This window comes from Pristis pectinata, chromosome 25, assembly GCF_009764475.1.
Source record: "Pristis pectinata isolate sPriPec2 chromosome 25, sPriPec2.1.pri, whole genome shotgun sequence".
NCBI lineage: Eukaryota > Metazoa > Chordata > Chondrichthyes > Rhinopristiformes > Pristidae > Pristis > Pristis pectinata.
In genome coordinates, this window is record NC_067429.1 from 14012317 (window position 1) to 14033969 (window position 21653).

Here is a 21653-nt window from a genome sequence, read left to right on the forward strand (position 1 = left end):
TCATATAAAAAAAACCTAATATCTGGTATGAGAAACGTTTACCCCTCCAGAATCCTCCACAGTCTGGCCTGGCATATCCGTCACTAAATGATTACAACCAAGCCTGTGGATTAGTCCTGATTCAGTGAGAGTACAGAAGGGTATGCTCAGAACAGCACCAGGCATACCTAAACATGAGGAGCAGCAGAGGGAAGTAATCCACAATCAATGGATCAGATCAAAGCTCTGCAGTCCTGTCACATTCAGTCATGAATGGTAGCAGATAATTAAAAGATTCTGAGAATATCCCCCTCCTTAACAGTGGCAGGAATAGAAAAAACTAAACAGCTGGAGGAAATCAGCAAGTCAAGCAGCATCCATGGAGACAAAGGGCTGGTCGTTTCAGGTCGAGACCCTGCATTGAGTTCCTCCAGCAGTTTTAAGCTTGCATCTGCAGTCTCTTGTGTTTCCGATAGCAAGAATAGAATGATAGCAGACTGGCCTGAACTATTTAGCCACCATTTTCAGCTGGACATGCTGTTTGGCTTTAGGCTAACACCCGAGATCAGCACCATCACAGAATCTGGTGTTCAACCAGTTTGATTCACTCCATGGGATATGAAGAAACAACTGAGAAAACTGGATACAGTGAAAGCGTTTGGGCCAGAAAATGTCCTGGCTGTAACACTGAAAACTTGCACTTGAGAATTAGCCGTTCTTTCCACCAAGCTGTTCCAGCACAGCTACGACACTCCATCTTACTGACAAATATGAAAAATTGGCCAGTTACGCTCTGTGCTTAAAAAGTAGGATAAGTCCACTGTTGCCGATTACTTCCCAATCAGTCATCTCTCAATCAAAGTGATGGAAAGTCTCATCAATAGTGCTATCAAGTGGCATTTACTCACCAATAACCTGCTAGCACATCATTTGTTTGGGTTTCACCAGGATCACTCTGCACCAGACCTCATCGCCACCTTCGTCCAAAGAGCTGAGTCCCACTAGTTAGATGAGAGTGACTTACTTTGGCATCAAGGCATCATTTGACCTGATGTGGTATCAAGCTGCTCTGGTAAAACTGATCAACAGGCATCAAGGGGATAATGCTCCCCTTCATGGTTGGAGCCTTGCTTTGCACAAAGGAAGACGGTCGTTGGAGATAAGTTGTTCCAGTCCTGAGACCTCGTAGAAGTTCCTCATAGCAGCATCCTGGGCCCAGCCATCTTCGGCTGCTTCATCGGTGACCTTCATTCCAACATAAAGTTTGTGAAGTCAGAAATGAGGATGCCTGTGATGATTGCACAGTGTTCAATTCCATTTGCTGCAGCTCTGAAAATGCGGTCCATGCCTGCGTTTGGCAAGATCTAGACAACAATCAGCATTGTTAATAAGTGGTGTAACATAGGCACCACACATGACAGCACGAGTCCAACCACCTATGGCTGACAGTCAATGTTATTGCCACTGCTCCACCATCAACATCCTGGGGATCACCATTGACCAGAAACTTAACTAGACCAGCCAAATAAATACTGTGCGCAAAGGAGCAGGTCAAAGAGGTGGGTATCAGAAATGAGTACAGCTCCAACATGCTGAAGAGATACAGTTAGTGCCTTAACTAAAGCTGAGAGAAATCGGATGCAGTAGGTTAATGTGATGATTAATTCTTGTTCTTGTGTGCCCTGTATCCTCTATATTGTAAAGTTAAAGAAAACCAGTTTCAGTTAATCTTGCAATGCCAGTCTATAAAACTGTGATCCTTTTGAGTGTGTGCCTGGTATGCTACATTCAGTGGTGTGGATCAAGTTGCTTTGACCTTGCTGCAGCACTTTCGTCCATTCTTCACCCAGGTTTTAGTTTCTTTTCTCATGTCTCTGTGACAAAGAGACACATCGTAAAATCTGGGGACCGATTTGCAGTACCTAGTATTTAATTGAAGTCTATTTTATATACAGCACTAAGTAATTTTAAACTGTGTAAAAATATCAGGTGGTAACACTGGCTGGTGGTGTGCTAGCAATGGGAGAGGGCATTCCTTTTCACTCTTTCTATTGAATGTTGTAGGTTGGTTACACCATTCGATTTGAAGACTGTACCAGTCCAGAAACGGTAATAAAATACATGACTGATGGTATGTTGCTGAGAGAGTGCCTAATAGATCCTGACCTGTCTCCGTATGCTATCATCATGTTGGATGAGGCCCATGAGAGAACCATACATACTGATGTTCTGTTTGGGCTTCTGAAGAAGGTAAGCTGTCTTTTTTTTTCTTGGTTGAAAAGCATATTAAACTCCTGAAATAAGGTAGACACACAAGTGGATCAGCTTGTCTGTTAAAAGTATTTCCCCTTAGTACTACTTTTGCTCACTGGGCACAAAAGGCAAAATTTAAAATCTGACAGGCAGATTAATGGCCCACCGATTGGACTGAATCAATCTAATTTGAGAGATTGAGAGGTTCATCCTAAATTCTGAAATTGATGTTTGATTTTACAACTCTTCTCTAAACCTCAATTTGATTACATGTTTAAAATGAACCAGTTACTTATTTCAAATGGACACTTATCTAATATGTCAAGATATTATGTTCAACTTTGTATTGCAAAGTTATACAATTTGAGGTGGAGTTACTGATTCTATGTAACATGATTTCCTTTTCCAGTTTTTCCTGTTGCTCACTTTACTCCAGACGTTTCTACAACGTAGAGCAATAAATCTGCCTGTTGTGTTTGTTCATTAGAACTTAAGCTTTTCCTATTTTAACACAAGTTATGTTAATGCATGTTTCTTTTTCTCTAGACTGTTAAAAAACGTCCTGATATGAAATTGATTGTAACATCAGCTACGCTGGATGCCGTTAAATTCTCCCAGTATTTCTATGAGGCACCTATCTTCACAATTCCTGGTCGAACATACCCTGTGGAAGTGCTTTATACAAAGGAACCTGAGACTGATTATCTAGATGCTAGTCTCATTACAGTGATGCAGATTCATCTGACTGAACCACCAGGTATTAAGATGTTTGGTTACTACATGTTTTATACTTCTGATCTACTGCTCTTCTGAACATAGAACAGTACAGCACAGGAATAGTCCTTCCACCCACCATGTGTTCACTGACCATGACGCCAGTCTAACTAATCCCATCTGTCACCACGTGGTCTGTATCCCTCTGTTCCTTGCCTGTTCATGTGTCTGTCTAAGTGTCTCTTAAACGTTGCTGTTGTAAAGAGTTGCATTGTTTAAATTGGAAATTCCAATCTGTATTGTCTCTTCCTCCAAATAATCTTAACAATGTTTAGATAATGTAAAAGTTGAATTAACCTTTTATAATCAGCAAAATTAATTGATGTCGGCTTGCATTTAGAAGTAAAATAAAGAGTGAGGTGATGAACAGTCAACATTATTAAAGATTTAATTGTGCATGAACTTCCTTTAACTATATCTGAGCAGCAACTTGCAGAAATCAGGAGTTTGCTTACAACTTCTGCTGCTCCAGAAGCTTCAATATACTGTTACTTCTCCTGATTGAGACAGTTATAATTCAGGTGCACGAAGGTGGTGTTGTAGCTAAAGAATGCTAATGACAAAGTTAGGGCTTATCTATTCACGTGTAAGTGATGCCTTTATTATTGCTGCACTACTTGTGGCACTACAAGTTATTTGTGCATGTGTAGAACTTCGAATTAGGTGTTGCATCTTACAATTCTGGTTTAAGCTTCACATGCCTCAGTAAGAATTCTTTCATCAGATTTACTAGGAATGAATAGAAATGCTTGCCCTGGTCACGTATTTTCTTATGATGTAAAAGGAGAGAATTGAGCCCACCGAGGCTATGCCAGCTCTCGGATTAATCCTATCAATCCCAATCCTCCACTTATTTCCCCATGACCTATTCACTCTCACATGCTCACCAACTCTCTTGACCCCAGAAACTAATTCTCCCAACTGCCAACTACACAATGGGTCATTTACATGAGCTGATTAACCTACCAACTGTCACATCCTTGGGATATGAACAGCAACTGGATTATCCAAGGGAAACCCACGTGATCACAGGGAAAGCGTGCAAACTCCACGCAGGTTAGGATTGAACCCGGGATGCAGGAACTGTAAGGCTGTACTGTGCCACCCCAAATCCCTGGTAGAGACACATGATGTTTTGGGTTGCTGATCACTGCAAGTTCCTGTGTAAATGCACGTGCAATGCCTTTGAGCAAGCGCAAATGTAACAAATGAGAGTACTATTTGTTTTCCACTGGCTGGAAACTTCAGGCCTTTTTGTTCAGTATGTTTGCACATTCAACCTGATAAGCCATCTTCTTTCCACTCACTGCCACCAAAGCGAACTGCAGTCCCTTCAACAGACCACTTTCTCCATTTCTCCAAGTACATTATTGTCTTGATAGATTAAACTGTGTTCTATTAACAAAAATTTTGATTAAAGCTTAATGTTTACCTAGGTGATTAAAACTTTCAATCCACCTTCAAAGTCTACACTCAAATATTTTTGTTGTTAGGTGATATCCTGGTTTTCCTAACTGGTCAGGAAGAAATTGACACTGCATGTGAGATTCTGTACGAGCGAATGAAATCGATGGGTCCTGATGTGCCTGAGTTGATTATCCTGCCGGTGTATTCTGCTTTGCCGAGTGAAATGCAAACTAGAATTTTTGATCCAGCCCCACCAGGCAGCAGAAAGGTAAAAGTGCACTTTATCAATGCCATTGTTAAATAGATAATGCTGTTTCATTTAAATTAAAATCAGCTTACATTGAATTGAGAACATATTTTGAATAAAACTTAAATAAGAGCTGCCTGAATATTTGGCCATAACTACTTCAGAAAAATGAGAGCTAATTCTTTGAACATTGAATGTCTAGTTTTTTTCTTGGTATAGCATGTGTTATTAAAAAGAGACTAGGATCTGTAAAAGTTAATTGGTTATACTATTGTTTAAAGTAACTAGCTATTAATGTTCCTTGAGAAAACCATTCCTAGAGCATGATTAGTAGGAGTAGGAGATGGTCATGTGGCCATTAAGCTTGGCATTTCAATAGGTTGGAATCAGCCTTGAATATGTTCAATGATTCTGCCTCCCCTGCTCTCTGAGGAGAGAAATCCAAAGATTCATGACCCTTAGGAAATATCTTCTGATGTCTAAAATGGACAACTCCTTGTTCTGGAGCCATGATCCTAGTTTTTAATTCCCCAGAGGTAAAACATCCTCTCAGCATTTACTCTGTCCAGGTCCACAAGAATCTTGTATGTTTCAATAAGATCATCTCCCAATCTTCTAAATTCCTGGGAGTATCAGCCTTGCATGCTCAGACACTCTTCATAAGACAATCCCTTCATCCAAGGAATTTTCTATGAAGTTCTTCCATTGGAAGTATTTCCATCCTTAAATAAGGAGGCCATTAGTGTACTAGTGTTATAGGTGAGGTCTTACTAACACCCTACATGATTGTAACTGTAATTGCCTACCTTGATATTCCATCCCTCTTGCAATAAATGCCAAAATTTCCATTGCCTTCCCATTTACTGACAGGACCTCTATACTGACTTTGTTTCGTGTATAAGGACATGCAGATATCTCTTTACAATGGCATTCCCTACGTCCATACCCTTGAACCGCATTCTGCTTTTTTATTATTCCAACAGAAGTGGATAACCTCAAATTTCTCCACATTATAATTGATCTGACAAATTTTTATCCATTCGTTTAAACTACCTGTATCCCTTTGCAAACTTTTTGTATCCCCCTCAAAACTTTGTTGGCACCTATTTTTGTATCATCAGCAAATTTGGCTACAATATATTTGGGTGTCTTCATCTAAGTCATTAATAGTAATTGTAAATAGTTAAGGCTCCAGCACTGATTCCTTTTATAGCTTGCCAACCTGGAAGTGACCCATTTGACCCAACTCTTGTTTTCTGTTAGTTATATATTTCTCTGTCCAAGCCAATGTATGCAACGTCAAGTGCTGTTAATTTGTGCACTTATTTTTTATGTGGTATTTTGCCAAATACCTTTTTAGAAATTCAAATGAACAACAACTACTGGTCCCCAGTGTCCACCCTGCTGGTTGCATCCTCAATGAAACCTTGTTGACTTTCTTTAATTGTATTACATCATGTGTGCCTGTTCGTATATTGTTTACAGTTCCATGCCGCAGGCTTTTGTTCCCCTTGCTTTGCCTGCCTTGCTTTCTGCCTTCTTTTCAGTTTCCCAAAATTCCTGCCTTCTATCACGCCATAGGCACTCGCCCTAAGCTGCTCCTCTTGTTAGTACAGCCTGTTCCAGCACCTGCAGATTTTAGATTTTTATACACAAGGTGCTTTGAAAAGCCTTCTTTCACGTCATAGACAATAGCGATGGTTGACGGCTGCATTGAGATCTGTGGGGAATTAAGATGAGATGAAAATAGCCACTTTATTGCTTCTGTTTTTAATTCAATCATCCAGTTGTGTTTTTTTTCCTTCCTTAACCTTTTCCATTACAACTAACTCTTCTTTGTAATTATAGGTTGTAATCGCCACTAACATTGCTGAAACATCACTGACCATTGATGGCATCTACTATGTTGTGGACCCTGGTTTTGTTAAGCAAAAAGTCTATAACTCCAAGACTGGTATTGACCAGCTAGTGGTGACTCCAATTTCACAGGTTCTTTTAAATAATTATTTTAAATGTAACTTATTGTTGGTAATATTATTAACTCTTTATAACTTTTGTTAGAAGCAAGGCTGACATTATGCATTAAAGTGACATGGATTAGATGCCTTTTTGGGATTCCTCACAGCCTACATAGAACAGTACAGCACATTACGGGCCTTTCGGACCATGACGTTGTGTTGACCTTCATACTGCATCATCATTGTTTCTGAAAAAAAAAATTGGATTAATATTCAGTGTTATGCTCCACTGCAATTTAGAGTGAGCCTTTGATGAATTTTATTTGCTGGGTATGGTTCTAGTGCTATCAGATGTTGTATGGTACCTTGCCCAAATGGATATTGTCCTTCCAAACCTTGATGATGAATGTTGGAAGTCATTTAATCAGAGGGTCTTTCACACCCAAGCTTGATCCTTTCTTGACTTCCACTGTGACCCACAGACATTAGGAACGTGTAGACATTCAAGATGCCAGTTGGCTGAAAGGTTGAGTCAGGTGCCAGAAGGCTGAAGTTCAACTCTAGTAATTCCTCCTGTAAATTGCACTGTTTAAAAAAAATAGTAACAGACCAGCTAGAAAGTAATGGGGAAATTCAAAATAGTTTGTTTTCATTTGGGTAAATGCTCTTTAAAATGATAATTGTCCATGATGCAAAAGATATTGAACAGAAAAGGATGAAATTATTTTTTAAATTGAAACATTCTCACCTATTATTAAGTGTAGTGTGGTATAGTTGTGTAATTTTAAACACTGCCTCCACTTTCATGGTTCTGATATTATCCATTGTCCTTAGGCTCAAGCTAAGCAGCGTGCTGGCCGTGCAGGAAGGACAGGACCTGGGAAATGTTATAGATTGTACACTGAGCGTGCTTACAGGGATGAAATGTTGACCACAAATGTTCCTGAAATTCAAAGAACTAATCTTGCAAGTACAGTCCTTTCACTTAAGGTAAGTTAAATATAAGTTGCAGTTGTATCATAAAGCACTGCTGTGTTCTCTGTATGCACTGAGGTTTATTTTAAGAGTACCAAGGATTCTCTCCCCACCTCTTAATGACAATGAATTCTGAACTGCATCTGTGTCATGAAACCAAAGAATATTACAGCATAAAAGGAGCCCTTGTCTCTGGTGACTCCGTATGGCAGAAATCTAAAACAAAGTGCACTGTCTTCTCATGACCCTTCAAGTTTGATGTAAATGAGTATTCACTGGATGCAATGGTTTCTACCTCTGGTAACAAACATTCAATGTTGAGGTCTTTTTTAATTGTTCTTGCACTCTTCCTGATGGCATGAAATACATTACCTCATCACTGAGTTTTTATTCGCAGTATAAAAACATTTCATTATTTTAAAACTCTATACTAAATTTCTCCATCTAAAGAGTCTTGGAATAGTTTGAATATTGAACATGTGACTTCAGTCCGACTTGTGTTGTAGAACTATCTTACGATGCGTACAAATTCCAGCTCCTCGTGCATTGCCCTGGTTAGGAATCTGGAAACAAAGCTTGATTGCCCCATTGAGATTCGGTTCTTCATGAAGAATATCTATTGTATCCGAGTATGCTGATCTTGCTGTATACACAGCCGTATGCTGGGATTGTAAAGACTTAAAGACCACTCTTTGAATTCAATTTTGATATTTAAAAATAACAATTGTTACAGGAAGTTTGTGTGGTTGGTAACATATCATTTTATAACAAAAGGGTGATTTGAAGAGTAAATTCTGTATCATGAAATTTATATTACTTTTCATAATTCCCAATCAAAGTTTGTGGAAGTTTAAACTTTCAGACATAAAAGTTTTCATCGCACTGGATAATTTGTTTTATTCGCATGATCTGTGCACTTTCACAATAAAACATCTCTCTTTCTCAGGCTATGGGGATCAATGACCTGCTTTCATTTGATTTCATGGATGCCCCTCCTATGGAGACCCTCATCACAGCCATGGAACAGCTGTATACATTAGGAGCTCTTGATGATGAAGGTTTGCTGACGAGGCTTGGGCGTAGGGTAAGAGGATCTAGTAGATTCTTGATTTTCTAAACACAAAGATGTTTTTCCCTTTCAAATTCGACCTGAACATGTTTTTTCCTTTTACTGTAATTGCTGTTACAGGAGTGAGTGGGAAATCATTCAGCATATTTCACTTTATTTTGTGACTTGGGTGCTGTGCATGTTGCTTATTTTGTAATGGAAAATTTATCACGTTATTAAGTTAAGTGAACATTAATGATTGAAGTATGTTCATTTTAATATTAGTACTCAAGTACTAAGCAGGAAGTGATTGAAGTGAGGCTCATCATGTAGGTCAGTCCTGCAGCTATTAACCTTGCAGGGTTTGCAGATGTCGTTGTGATAATAAAACTGTCTTCCTTAGAATGGGATGAGATGTGTCTGCACAATTTTTCAATGGCCAAATTGGCTGGGTGGACAAGGTGATCAGTCTTATTAAATTTTCTGTTGATTTAAGTTTTTGTATTGATTTTATTTTGATTGATTGACAGAGCTGAGCTATGAGCACATCCTGATCGAATGCTTAAGTCTTTCAGGAAAAGGATCTATAACATAAAAAATGCTGTACATAACTCATATTGTCTTGCAGAGCCTGAAATCCTGTTTTAGATGTATGGGCAAGCACTCGGTGTTTACTGAGCTTGATGCAGTCCACTTATTTGAGTTTGTTTAATGGATTCTATTAAGTAGGATTGGCAAACAAAGAATTTTTTTATAATAAGTAACAGGAGGCTGCACTGCATCCTATTCACCTTTCAATATAATAAATTGTGGGGAAAGTTGAATTCTGATTCGCTTCCGTATTAAGCTGTTCAATTTTTCCCATGTTTTTTAGATGGCAGAATTTCCTCTGGAGCCCATGCTGTGTAAAATGCTGATCATGTCTGTACATCTTGGCTGCAGTGAAGAGATGTTGACTATTGTGTCTATGCTGTCAGTACAAAATGTTTTCTACCGACCAAAGGTAAGCAAATCTAGCCGGACTGATGATTGAAAGAACTAGTGGAATTGCTGTGAATTGAAAATGCGTCCTACTATCCTGGTAGACATGGGTGTGAAATTTTTAATTAAGGGATGCTATTATTTTCTGTTCAAGCTATGATTTCTGGAAAAACTATTTTAAAAATAAGGGATCTGGGCCGCCATCATTTGCTTGCATTTATTTTTTTATTATTCTTAAAGCAAATGAAGGAGCTCGGGGCTTAAGTGATTGTTGACCTTGTAAAATAAGTGTTAGTGTTACAATTGAAAATGTTCACTGCATGTCAAAATAAAATGTCAGGCATGCCCTGCAGGTCCATCGTCAAATGTTACAAGAAAATATGTTAATATTTCAGTTGTACCAAGATCAATAGGATTGTACCAAAGGAAGATCAACAAATGAGTTGTTAACCATCTTCTCTCTGCAGCAGTTAACCAACCTGTACACTTCTAGTTCCTTTGTGTTTATTCCAGATTTCCAGTATTTTTATATTTTTTTCTTCTTTCCATTTGAACAGCTGTAGTTATTAATCCAATTTGCCTTCAATTATTGTTCACGTGTCTTTTCCCTCACTATCAGGATAAGCAAGCACTTGCAGACCAGAAGAAGGCTAAGTTCCACCAGGCAGAAGGGGATCACCTCACCTTGCTTGCTGTTTACAATTCCTGGAAGAACAACAAATTCTCCAATCCCTGGTGCTATGAAAATTTCATCCAAGCACGTTCCCTTCGCAGAGCCCAAGATATCCGCAAACAAATGCTGGGCATCATGGACAGGTAAAGGAAATGTTGTACTTGCTACACATCTCTTAGAAATGAAGTGAAACAAAATACTCAATATTAATTTAATTACTAAACCAGTATACAAAACCATTGGTAAGTGATGTATATAAAAGTTTCACTACACAGCAGTTTAGATAATATGAAGCTTTATTGCATTACAGGGTAAATCTTTTTGTTCTTCCTTTGGTACAATAGACAATGAACAAGTAACACTCTGGTCTCTGGCCTTTTAGCATCAACTACAGTAATGCTATATAAAGAAACAATTTGACCTGCCTCTCTTACAGTTCTGTTTTTTTTTCTGTGTGGAGAAAATTGTCTGCCTTCCAAGCAGCACTTTCCCATGTGCACAAGGCATTAATGGTAACTTATTCTTTGAATCTATGTCCTACAACTTCATGCTATCTATGCAGTGCATATGCAGTATGCTAATAGTTAGCAATAACTGACTAGAAGAATTTAGAATAATCTGTGGGCTTGGGAAGAGTGGGCAATGGAATAATAAATCTGAAACATATGGAAATCGTAAAGGTGAATCCTTATAGTTGTGTACAATGGTTAGATTTACTGGTTTTTATCATGAAAAATGTACTCCATTTTCCTTAATTTTTCTGGACTGCAGCTTCACAGCTGCTGCCAAAAATGAATGGTTGTAAACATGTTCTGTTCTATCAGTAGAAGAAAAGGAACTGACCTGATTATTGTGGTCTTGTACTGTACAAGCATGTTATGTAAAAGACTTAGAATAGTTACTTGCAAACATTTCTTGTTCCTGCTTCAGTAGATGCTGCTTGGGACAATTCCATGAACTGCATGTTAGTTTTCATAAGGAATAGACCCAAGTGAAACTTCAGAGTTTTATCTGAAGGTAGTAAAAATTGCAGTTTTAATTTGCATAGAATCATGAAAAATTAATTGTGTGTGGCTTATCAAATTGCTCTGTCAACTCTAACTTCATTTCCCTAGTTTTTGAGCATCCCTTTTAATCTCTTTACCCTCTGAATCTAAATGATATGGTCTCTGTCTCTAGGTATAAGCGAGTGTAAAACTGCCCATGTTCTGTTAGGCATATGGAATAATGTGCTGAGAGACCTTGGTGCAAGTACATCGTTCTCTGAAAGTGGCTACAGAGATGGATAGGGTAGTGAAAAAGGTATGCTGGCTTTCATAAGCTGAGGCATTGAGTATAAGAGTTGGGATATCATGTTGCAGTTGTACAAAACATTAGTCAGGCTGCACTTACAGTATTGTGTACAGTTCTGCTTGCCACACTACAGGAAAGATGCGGTAGCAATAGGGAGGCACAGGTTTAAGATGAGAGGGGAGAAATTTAAAGGAAGTCTGAACGGTAAGTTTTTTCACACACAAGGTGGTGAATATCTGGAACGAGCTACCAGAGGAGGCAGTGGAGGCAGATACAATTACACATTTAAAAGGTGTTTGGACACCTACTTGGGTAGGAAAGACATAGAAGATACAGGCCTAATGTGGGCAAATGGGATTAGCATAGATAGGCATCATGGCATGGATAAGGTGGGCTGAAAGGGCCCTTAGCTCTACATTTCTATGACTATCATAATAGGTGTGCAAAGATTCTTCTAACTTCCTTTTGAAGTGATCCTATATTTATGTTGCAGTCTTTCATTATTTAGCCTTTCAAGGCCTTTGATAATTTAGAAAACATACAATAGGTGGTTTTCCTTCCAGCAAACAGTGTCAAGTTTTCAAAGCTTTATTAATTGTAGCCTCACATTCTTATAATCATTATAGTAGCTCTTCACTTTGTACTTTCTAAAGCACTATTCTTTCTGTAGTTATTTATATAAAACTAAGCAGTACTTCCACCTAAGCATAATTTTGTCCAACATCAAATCTTACATTTTCCCATTACTGTCAGTTTAGTTGTGTCAACATGCTATTTTATCTTTCCTTTTTTCCCCAATCTCCAAATAATTCATATTAATTGAGAGCAAAGTGCTCCTGCAGATTTTTGGAGCATCCCACTTCTTCCACCTTGCTACTTCAAGGAGCATTAATTTGTTTTATTCTACTTTCCATTCACAAGATCTTTATTTCCAGTGGTTGTACAAATGTAATTTAATATATAACATATCCCTGGAAAGAAGATAATCTTGTGGTCAGTGTACCCAGTACAATAGTTTCGATTATCATCTTCTAATGAGGTCCCTGCTATCAAATGTAAAGGTCCTTATGTAAAATTGCTCAGTTCTGTGAGCGTAGAAATTAAACTGAATAATGCAATGTTAGGATGCAATGATTATTACTACTTCTAGTGATCAGTGCACTGGTTTATTTCTTTGTTCATAGCGTTACAAGCCCTGTTGACATCTACACAGCTTAGATCATCCTACTTCTCCATCACTCCATTGTTTGTGAAGCATTTCTTGTCAGGGCAGGTTAGCACCAATGCCTGCTTTGTTGATGTAGCTCTAATTCCAAAAGTAAGGAGGAATATTCATAGTTTCTTTCTGAATTTCCAACCTTCCCCTCTTTAGCCTGTAGAAAGCCACAATTTCACAGTTCATGCTAGATTACAATAGGTGATGCTGTGGTTTAAATTCCTGTAGTGGAGGATGATTTTTGCTGACTGTTGAATGTTGAAGATCTAGGCCCAACTTTCAAGGGATCCAAATTTTTTTTTAAATTTAAATTTTATTTACAGCGTGGTAACAGGCCCTTCCGGTCCAACGAGTCCGCGCCGCCCATTTTAAACCCAAATTAACCTACCCATACGTCTTTGCAATGTGGGAGGAAACCGGAGCACCCGGAGGAAACCCACGCAGACACGGGAGAACGTACAAACTCCTTACAGACAGTGACGGGAATCAAACCCTGATCACTGGCGCTGTAATAGTGTCACACTAACCACTACGCTACTGTGCCGCCCCAATATGGGAAGTACCTTGGTCATAATTCCCTCCCTTTCCATCTCTATTTCATGTGTGGTTAAGCATGCTCTCCACCACCTCCCCAGCCCAGATGTGCTGTAAAAATGATGGTTAAGTGAAAATCTAGGCTGGATCTTTGAAGTAAATTTGTATCTTCTGATGAATGCTTTCCCACATTCTGTCTTGGAACCAATTTGCTAATTTATAAGTTTCCCTTATGTTTTCACACAGGCATAAACTGGATGTTGTTTCATGTGGAAAAGCTACAGTGCGAGTTCAGAAAGCAATCTGCAGTGGCTTCTTCCGCAATGCAGCTAAGAAGGACCCACAAGAGGGATATCGTACGCTGATTGACCAGCAGGTGGTGTACATTCACCCTTCCAGTGCTCTCTTCAACAGGCAGCCTGAATGGTACGTAATGTTGATGAGGTAATCACAATACAAACCACTGTGTTGCGTGACCCAGCGGATGGTTGGTCTGGTTCATATTTTACTGCTGAAGTGTATTTATTGAGGAGCAAAAGTATAATCCTTTTAGATTAGAACTAGGGGACAGAGCCTCAGGATTTGGGGGAATAGATTTAGGGCGGAGATGAGGAGAAACTGCTTTTCCCAGAGAGTACTGAATCTGTGGAATTCTCTGTTCAGGGAAGTAGTAGTGGCTACCTCATTAAATATATTTAAGACACAGATAGATAGATTTTTGCATAGTAGAGGAATCGAGGGTTATGGGGAAAAGGCAGGTAGGTGGAGCTGAGTCCACGACCTGATCAGCCATGATCTTATTGAATGGTGGAGCAGGCTCGATGAGCCAGATGGCCGACTCCTACTCCTACTCCTAATTTTCTTACTACATTTCTGAAGAAACTTAATTTTGCTCATTGGCAGATACCTACTTCTGCACAGAAGGAGGCCAGTTGGCCCATTGTGTCCATGCCAGCTCCTGGCAGAGCAGTCCCATCAATCCCGTTCCCGCATTTATTTCCCTTTAACCTCTTTTCGCTCATGTACTCATCACCTAGCATTTGATTCTTTTTGCTACTTACCTACACTAGGGATAGTTTACAGTAGCCAGTTAACCTATCAGCATTACTTTGGAGTATGAGGGGAAATTGGAGAAACTATGCAGTCACAGGGAGAAAGTGCAAACTCCACACAGATAGCACCTGGAGTCAGTATTACACCTGCCTTGCTGAAACTATGAAGCAGCAGACTTAACTGCTGCATTGCCTGAGCATTGACTCTTGATACAATTTGCTTTTGGCAGAAAGATGAGATTAAATTGTTGCCTAGCCTGTTTTCCTTTATGGGTGGAAGATCGAGTAGAGGAGGAAAATGGCACTGACATAGTTCAAACTATCCTTGCCTTGATAATGTCTGCATGGTGTTGCATTGGCCAGCAGAAACCTCTACACTTTTTAACTCCTGTTACATTCTCTGCCTCAACAGCTGTTTGTAATAAAGCATCTGTTTGTGTGTGTTGGCCAGTATGGGAATAATTCTAATTTTACTCTGTATCCTACTATCTTGAAACTTTGTCAATTGTCATCTATATGCAAAAATATTGTCACAATTTGCATGTTCAAACCTTTCATGAAAGCTTCTTGGATCATCCTTAAACTTGAAGAGCTCCATTTTGAACCATTCTCTATATCTGTAGCCTGTCACTCATGAGTTTTTAATCATTGCTTTTCATAATAAATCTTTTGAAGGCTGCAATACCATTTCCAGTAATGTAATGATTAAAACAGTACTGGCCGCAGCAACTGCATTCTAATCGGTATTTTTTTTTACAAATTTACTTGCCATGTTTGTTTTATAATTGTCACCTAGAATATACTACAGTCTTTCTGCATTGAACTGAATCTGCCTCCTATCTTCACACTTTACTAAATAGTCTCCTAGCATTCTTCTTGACTGTTTGCCAGATTTCTTGAGGTTTGCATCATCAACAAATTTCAATATCAATCCTTGCTAGGTATGTCCAAACCAGTTCTGAGTTAATTTTCCTTTATGGTAACTGAGGCAAAGTATTTATTAACATATTACCACCAGACCTTTTACTTTCTGTCACACAATGGTTTCCTTTGTATGTATCTCCATATCAACTGTGGCTTTTTTTTTAAACTCTTCACATGCCCATAAAAACTTCTGTTATTTCATTTCATGACGACTTTTCTCATACAGCCTTTTACCCACTTTAATCTTCATGTTTGCTGTCCTGTTATTGCTGTAGTGTCTTTGAATGTTCCTGAACATGTAGGTGTAATTTCTCTCATGGTATGACCTTTCCTAAGCTAACATTCTGGTAGGTTTTTCTATAGTGATTTTTATAGCAAGTATGACAGTAAAAAGTTCATTGAGGGTATGTGTCTGTAAACAGTTTACATTAGCCTACTGCTTGCATATTTTTGGTATTTATAAATACGACTAAGGTCACTTGATAGCTTGTTGAATAAGGGTCTTATCTAAGGTACTGAGTTGTACAAGACATGAAGGTTCTGGGGTTGAGCAGTATTGGCGATGGGGAGTTTCCACTGCAACAGGGTTCCATGCTCAAGGGCCAACAAGAGGAAAAATTGGTAGAATTCCTGTAATTAATTGGTGCCCACATGCAAGATGTGGGTGTTTAGATTCCAATTGTGAACAACATCTGGCTTGGCTGTCATCCCGTTCATTTTGAATAATATGCTGTCATTCACTAGACTTACTAAAAGTTTAGTAAAGAAAAATATTGGAGAGCTTTGCTGACAGTGGGATTGTGTAACAGCTAGAGTTTACATCGTTTGTGTGGAGAAAGAAAGAGAACATTAAGGTACTGGAGATGCATTGTAGAATCAAGGCAATATTATTGGTGACATTATTGTGAAGAGAAGTAAACGTGTTAAGACTTAATTTAAAATGGCAGAGAGCTGTCCCACAAATGCATTTGAGGGTTTGTGTTGGTATTGCCAATATTTTATACTTTAACTGTTTTAATGGGTGCTTAAAGGAAATAAAAAAGGAAATAAAATCAGGTGATGAAAAAGTAAATAACTCCTTAATTGTGAATTTTGTGCTATCTTTCAGAACTTATTGGGAAATGTGCTGAGATTGGCCAAATTCCAATTTGCTGGATCACAGAGCAAACTTCATATTAATAATTCTGATTTTAAGCATAGTTCCTAAATGTGAAAAGGCATGCTGTGACCCCTGTCACTTGTACCCACCTATCCGGGTTTTGCAAAGATCAGGTTTTTTTTGTGTAATACATACAAGTGAAAGTTACTACCAGTATAACTTTGCAACCTGAGTGTAAGATTGTGGCTTTGAGAAATATACCTCAAAATTAACTAGAAAAACATCGCAGAGTAACAACTAAAAACATATTATCACAATAACGTGCATAAATACAGTGCCCTGTTTCCTAATAGATCTCAAGAAACTGCACAGGAGCATTATCAAATAAAATTTACCACATGAAAAATTAGGACAAGAAAAACTGAAAGTTTGGTAGGTTTAAATACCTTTATAAGAAGGTGAGATAGATGGAAATATGCTGTGGGAAGACTAAAAGGCAAAATGTAACTGACTTTTAAAAAAAAATAGTCTTCTATATTAATAAAGTTGTGCAGTTGACCAGAAAATCTGGATCGGAAATGTTGGGCTTGTTGTCTAAAGTTAGGTGGTGACTATCACACACTGCATCAGGTACAATGCAATATGTGGCTAATTGAAGGAGAGGTTGTTGGTTGGAAACCTTGGTTATACTTTCTAAAAAAAAGCATTCCCCAAGACCACCCTACCCCCACCCCTCATACGTTAGGGATCATGGAAGTTTTGAATTTCTTAGCTGATTATATTCTCCACTGGTGGAACTCCACCAGGAAAGGTGATTAGGAGAGTATATCTGAAACTTAATCTAAAAAGAATTGATGTAATTAGCTTTGTTTTAGAGTGCTGTAACAGATTCAAAAGTGGATATAGTAATAGACCCTATTAGCAAGAACCCACCTATAACATTATGGTAGTTTTATGCAATTCTAATTCCGTGATAATTTCTTTTTTTTAATACATGAAGTTTCTTCTGATTGGCTTACAGATATTGTCAGCCCATATTCCACAGTGAATTGTGGTATGGTAAACCCTTTGGGCTAAGTGAGTCACTTCCCCATTTATTTAATTGATTTGCTGCATTTGGCAGCCTGACTTAACATTCTGTCTACACAGCATGAATATCCTTGTACAGATGTCTGTTTGCAGATCTTTGTTTCACTTGAAGAAAAAGTAATCCTTTATTCTGTAACCTCAAACATTTTATGCCTTATCATTTCTGAAAACTAGCTATAAACTTAGTATAATGTATAGATTTTTTTCTGTGTACATAAATTACGATTTACTTTAAAGTTTTCCATTTTATGAAGTGTTTTTTCTTCTTGTCACATCCTTTAATTTTCACCTAACCGGTTTGAGGACATTCTATTTCCCCTGTTTGGGCAAAATCCTGCTAATACCAGACCTTGTTTCGAGTGGGCATCCCACAGGAAGAAACCTCAGTTTAAAAAAAAACACCTCAAAAATGTGAATGATCTATTTCCAGTTTCCAACTTCACTCTGGGCACCAGAACAAGCCTTGAGGTAGTGTCCTGAACAGAAACTACTCCACAAGTTAGTTCTTGTTCAGGACTTTGCTGGTGGGCTCATTCTGGTGTCTGGAGCGAAGCTAGAAATTGAGAATATTTTTTTTGAGATGGCGTTTTTTTTCCTGTAGTTTTTTCCAGTGGTGCAAGGTCTTAACTAATAAATCTGTGTGCACAAAGTTGCTCAGAGCTTTTTGGTATAATCTTCAAATCAAATTGTTTTCATAACATTTATCAATGTTAGTTAAAATTGGTGTAGGAAAGCATAGTATCGTGCATTGGTTAATTCAAAGTATAATAGCCTGACAGCACTGGATTTGGCCCTACAATTGATGGAGTAATGCAGCACCGAGGGAGGTCCATCACGTTTGCTCTGCGTCTTTCAAAGATCAATCCAGTTGGTCCTCTGCAATTTTCTCTTTCAAGTATTCATCTCAATCCCACCTGAAAGCTATAATTGAATCTCTTTCCACCTTCTTATCAGGCAGTTCGTTCCATATCCCAACACTTGTTACATAAAACAACTAAAAGACATCCGAAGGAGAAAGAAATTAGCGAATTGAGGACTGCCAAAAAATGACAGATCATTTTCCTGTTTTATAACTCAGATCAGGCATGGACATGCATTAAGTATAAAACAAAAGAGTTGTCTTGCACATTTCATTACCTCAGGACTTCTCAAAATGCTGCATAACCAGTTATGATATTTTTAATGTGCAAATATGGCTTGGTTGTGCACAGGATATCTGTCAGTAAGATAATTGACTAAATGAGCTTTATTTGATATTGGGGGTAAAGTGCTGGGAGAACTGAACTTCCTCGCTGCTCTTTGAACAAGAAATCTTTATATATTGATATGAGAAGGCTGTTCCCTCATCTGAAAGACTATATCCCAACAGTGCAATACTCTCTCAACGCTGCAGTGAAATGGCAGCCTAAATTATGTACTTGGTTTCAAGAAGAGAGGCAAGAACCTTCAGCTTTCTGACTTGGTCTTAAGTGTAAACACTGAGCCAAAGTGCCCTCTACATAATTCCTAACAATATAAAGCAGACCTTGTACTGCACCATTGTGCATCTCCATTTTTTTATTGGCAGTGTTCTTTGGGGCATTTCTTAATAAGGTTGCTACTTTGTGTTAAGCTACAGGAGGGGGTTCATTGGACATATTTCACATGGAAGCCCTACTGTTAATAGAGGGCAGGAACTTCCAGCCCAGCAATCTCAGCTGACCTCCAGATTCCAGAGGTGAATGACCCATGTTGGTAGCTCTTTCTCTCTCCTGTTCCAGCACTTAATGACCATCATTGTCAAAGTTAATAACTGGTTAGAATCCACTTATAAAATATCCATTGTAAATAGAGATTCTTTCCTTGAATTGTTTATGATCTCCTAGGATAAAACTGAATTTTTTTCCCAAATGTGAAAAGATGAAATATATTAAAGAAAATAGGAAACGGAGCATAAAATATTTGTTTTTTTTTTCAGGGTTGTCTATCATGAACTTGTCTTAACTACTAAAGAGTACATGCGAGAAGTGACCACGATTGACCCACGCTGGTTGGTGGAGTTTGCACCTGCCTTCTTCAAAGTGTCCGATCCAACTAAACTCAGCAAACAAAAGAAACAACAGAGGCTGGAGCCCTTGTACAACCGCTATGAAGAGCCCAATGCCTGGAGAATTTCTCGAGCATTCAGACGACGTTAGACTGCTGATCATCTTGAGGGCAGTGATGGGATGGGAAGGATTGATAATGTATGGGTGGACTGCAGGTTGAGAAGGGGGACTCCATACTCCACCCCAGGAAATGAAAATTGGTACCTTGAATATTTAAAAAGACTTGTGCTTGCTGTCCAATTTGCTTTTAGAAGTTTTTTTAAAAAACTGTGCAAGCTTTTTATACAAGTTATGTCTTGATTTATTCTTCATCTGTCATAGCTTTGCAATCTGTCACATGTAAACTTGGTTCGAAGCTGCAGTTTTGTGTCTCTGCATAATATATCATTGTAGATGTCTCCAAGAAAATATTTTTCTATTGCATCAGATAGAAGATGGTGGAATTTTTGTTTTCAATGCTGCATCCCCTTTACCTTCTACATTAGCATAGTTACTCCTGTGGACACTTGCACAAAACAGAATGGAGAATATGTTTAACTTTTTTCAAATAATTAGTGTTTGAAGTCTTGTCAAATGAGGTGCAGAGCTATGACATAAATCTGGAAAGTTGGGTTACAACAGAAGAAATTAGATTAATGGTGTTGGAAATTTCTTTGCTGGTCTCTTCATACTGAAAGATTTGGTGTAGACCAATCTTTAATATCAACCCACTTCCTCCTCCTCCCCCACCCCCTCCAAGTTTTATTTTACCTGGAACATAAACTTGAGGGATTAAAAAGATTATTATGACTCTTGAGAGCTGTAAACATAATTGAAGTAGATTAAACATTTATATGTAAAACATTGCCTGTTAGTCATTGCCTTTTTAAAAAAGATTGTTCCAGTGGAGTGCCAGATATTAAAGAGTTGCCCTGTGAACAGAGCGATACAGGTGTTTATGTTTCCGTTTAATTTCAAAAGGAAATTTCAAATTCTAAAATTAAAATAGAAAACGTAACATTTCTATGTGTAGTGTTTAATCCTGACTAGTGGTTTGCAGAGCAGCTGTTGCAGCAGCTGGAATGAGAAACAAGGGAATTTTCTACATTGTAAGACTTGTGCCAGCTTTATTTACAACTCAGATGTATTTATATTGAGATTTCATGTACATACTGTAAAAAAAAAGTACATTTTTATTGCATTGTATGTCAAGAATACAAATAAAAACTGCTGTATATTTTACATTCCACAGTGTTCCTTTCCATACTACCAGCCCACAGTTCTGTCAGACATAATTACAAAGTTATAATTACAATGTAATAACTTCGTTCATACATGTAGGAACCACAAGGCCAGTTCATTACTGCCGTGTGTGCTAATATGTGGTTACTGCCAGGAAATGCACCCACACATGTCATTCTGCATGGTAATTACTGTTATAATTTTGGGAATACAGTTTTACTGGTTTTTGTTTTGTTTTAGGTGATGAATATTGACAGTCAGAATGTCAAAGTAATTAATGCACATTGCACTGTTAAACTTTACATAATGAAGCTTCGCAATGGTGCTAACTTGACTACTGGGGTAATAACGATCTACATTAACTAAATTCTCTTGTGCCTGGAACTATACATGGGATATCCTATCTAGCTGCTTGCCCTATTGTCCTATGGTTCTGTTTGCTACTAGCTTCTGAAGATTTTTAGCATCTGCAGTTTTTTCGATTTCCACCTTCTGAAGATAATTGGAGTGGAGTTTTGTTCCTAGTTGCATATGCTAAATGTGTTTGCTTCGTGTTATATGTTATTTTTAAAATTTTCTCCCTTTGGAGTCAGTTTTGGAAGTACAATCAATGTGGGTCTGTTGCTGAATTCTGCCTTTGATGCATGCAATCAGGAAGAAATGTCTGTCCTTTATTCTGGAAGTCCTGTTTCAGGTTGAGACCATTCATCTGGATTGGATCTGCTTATGGCTGTCAATGAAGGTTCTCGACCCAAAACGTCAACTGTCCATTTTCCTCCACAGGTGCTGCCTGACCCACTGAGTTCCTCCAGTATTTTGTTTGTTGATCCAGTTTCCAGCATC

General features: G+C 38.3%; 1 protein-coding gene across 2 annotated transcripts in view; it reads left to right on the top strand.

Annotated features, from left to right (window-relative positions):
• Positions 1–20815, top strand: part of dhx8 (DEAH (Asp-Glu-Ala-His) box polypeptide 8) — a 35896-nt gene extending 15081 nt beyond the window's left edge. For both annotated transcript variants that reach the window (XM_052038626.1, XM_052038627.1), the window contains 10 exons: positions 2044–2229; positions 2779–2989; positions 4500–4681; positions 6509–6649; positions 7453–7608; positions 8540–8677; positions 9516–9644; positions 10242–10438; positions 13585–13764; positions 19460–20815. In XM_052038626.1, coding sequence (XP_051894586.1) covers positions 2044–2229; positions 2779–2989; positions 4500–4681; positions 6509–6649; positions 7453–7608; positions 8540–8677; positions 9516–9644; positions 10242–10438; positions 13585–13764; positions 19460–19679 — 1740 coding nt within the window. In that variant the 3' untranslated portion in view covers positions 19680–20815. The remainder of the gene's footprint in view (positions 1–2043; positions 2230–2778; positions 2990–4499; positions 4682–6508; positions 6650–7452; positions 7609–8539; positions 8678–9515; positions 9645–10241; positions 10439–13584; positions 13765–19459) is intronic.
• The last annotated feature ends 838 nt before the right edge of the window (positions 20816–21653 follow it).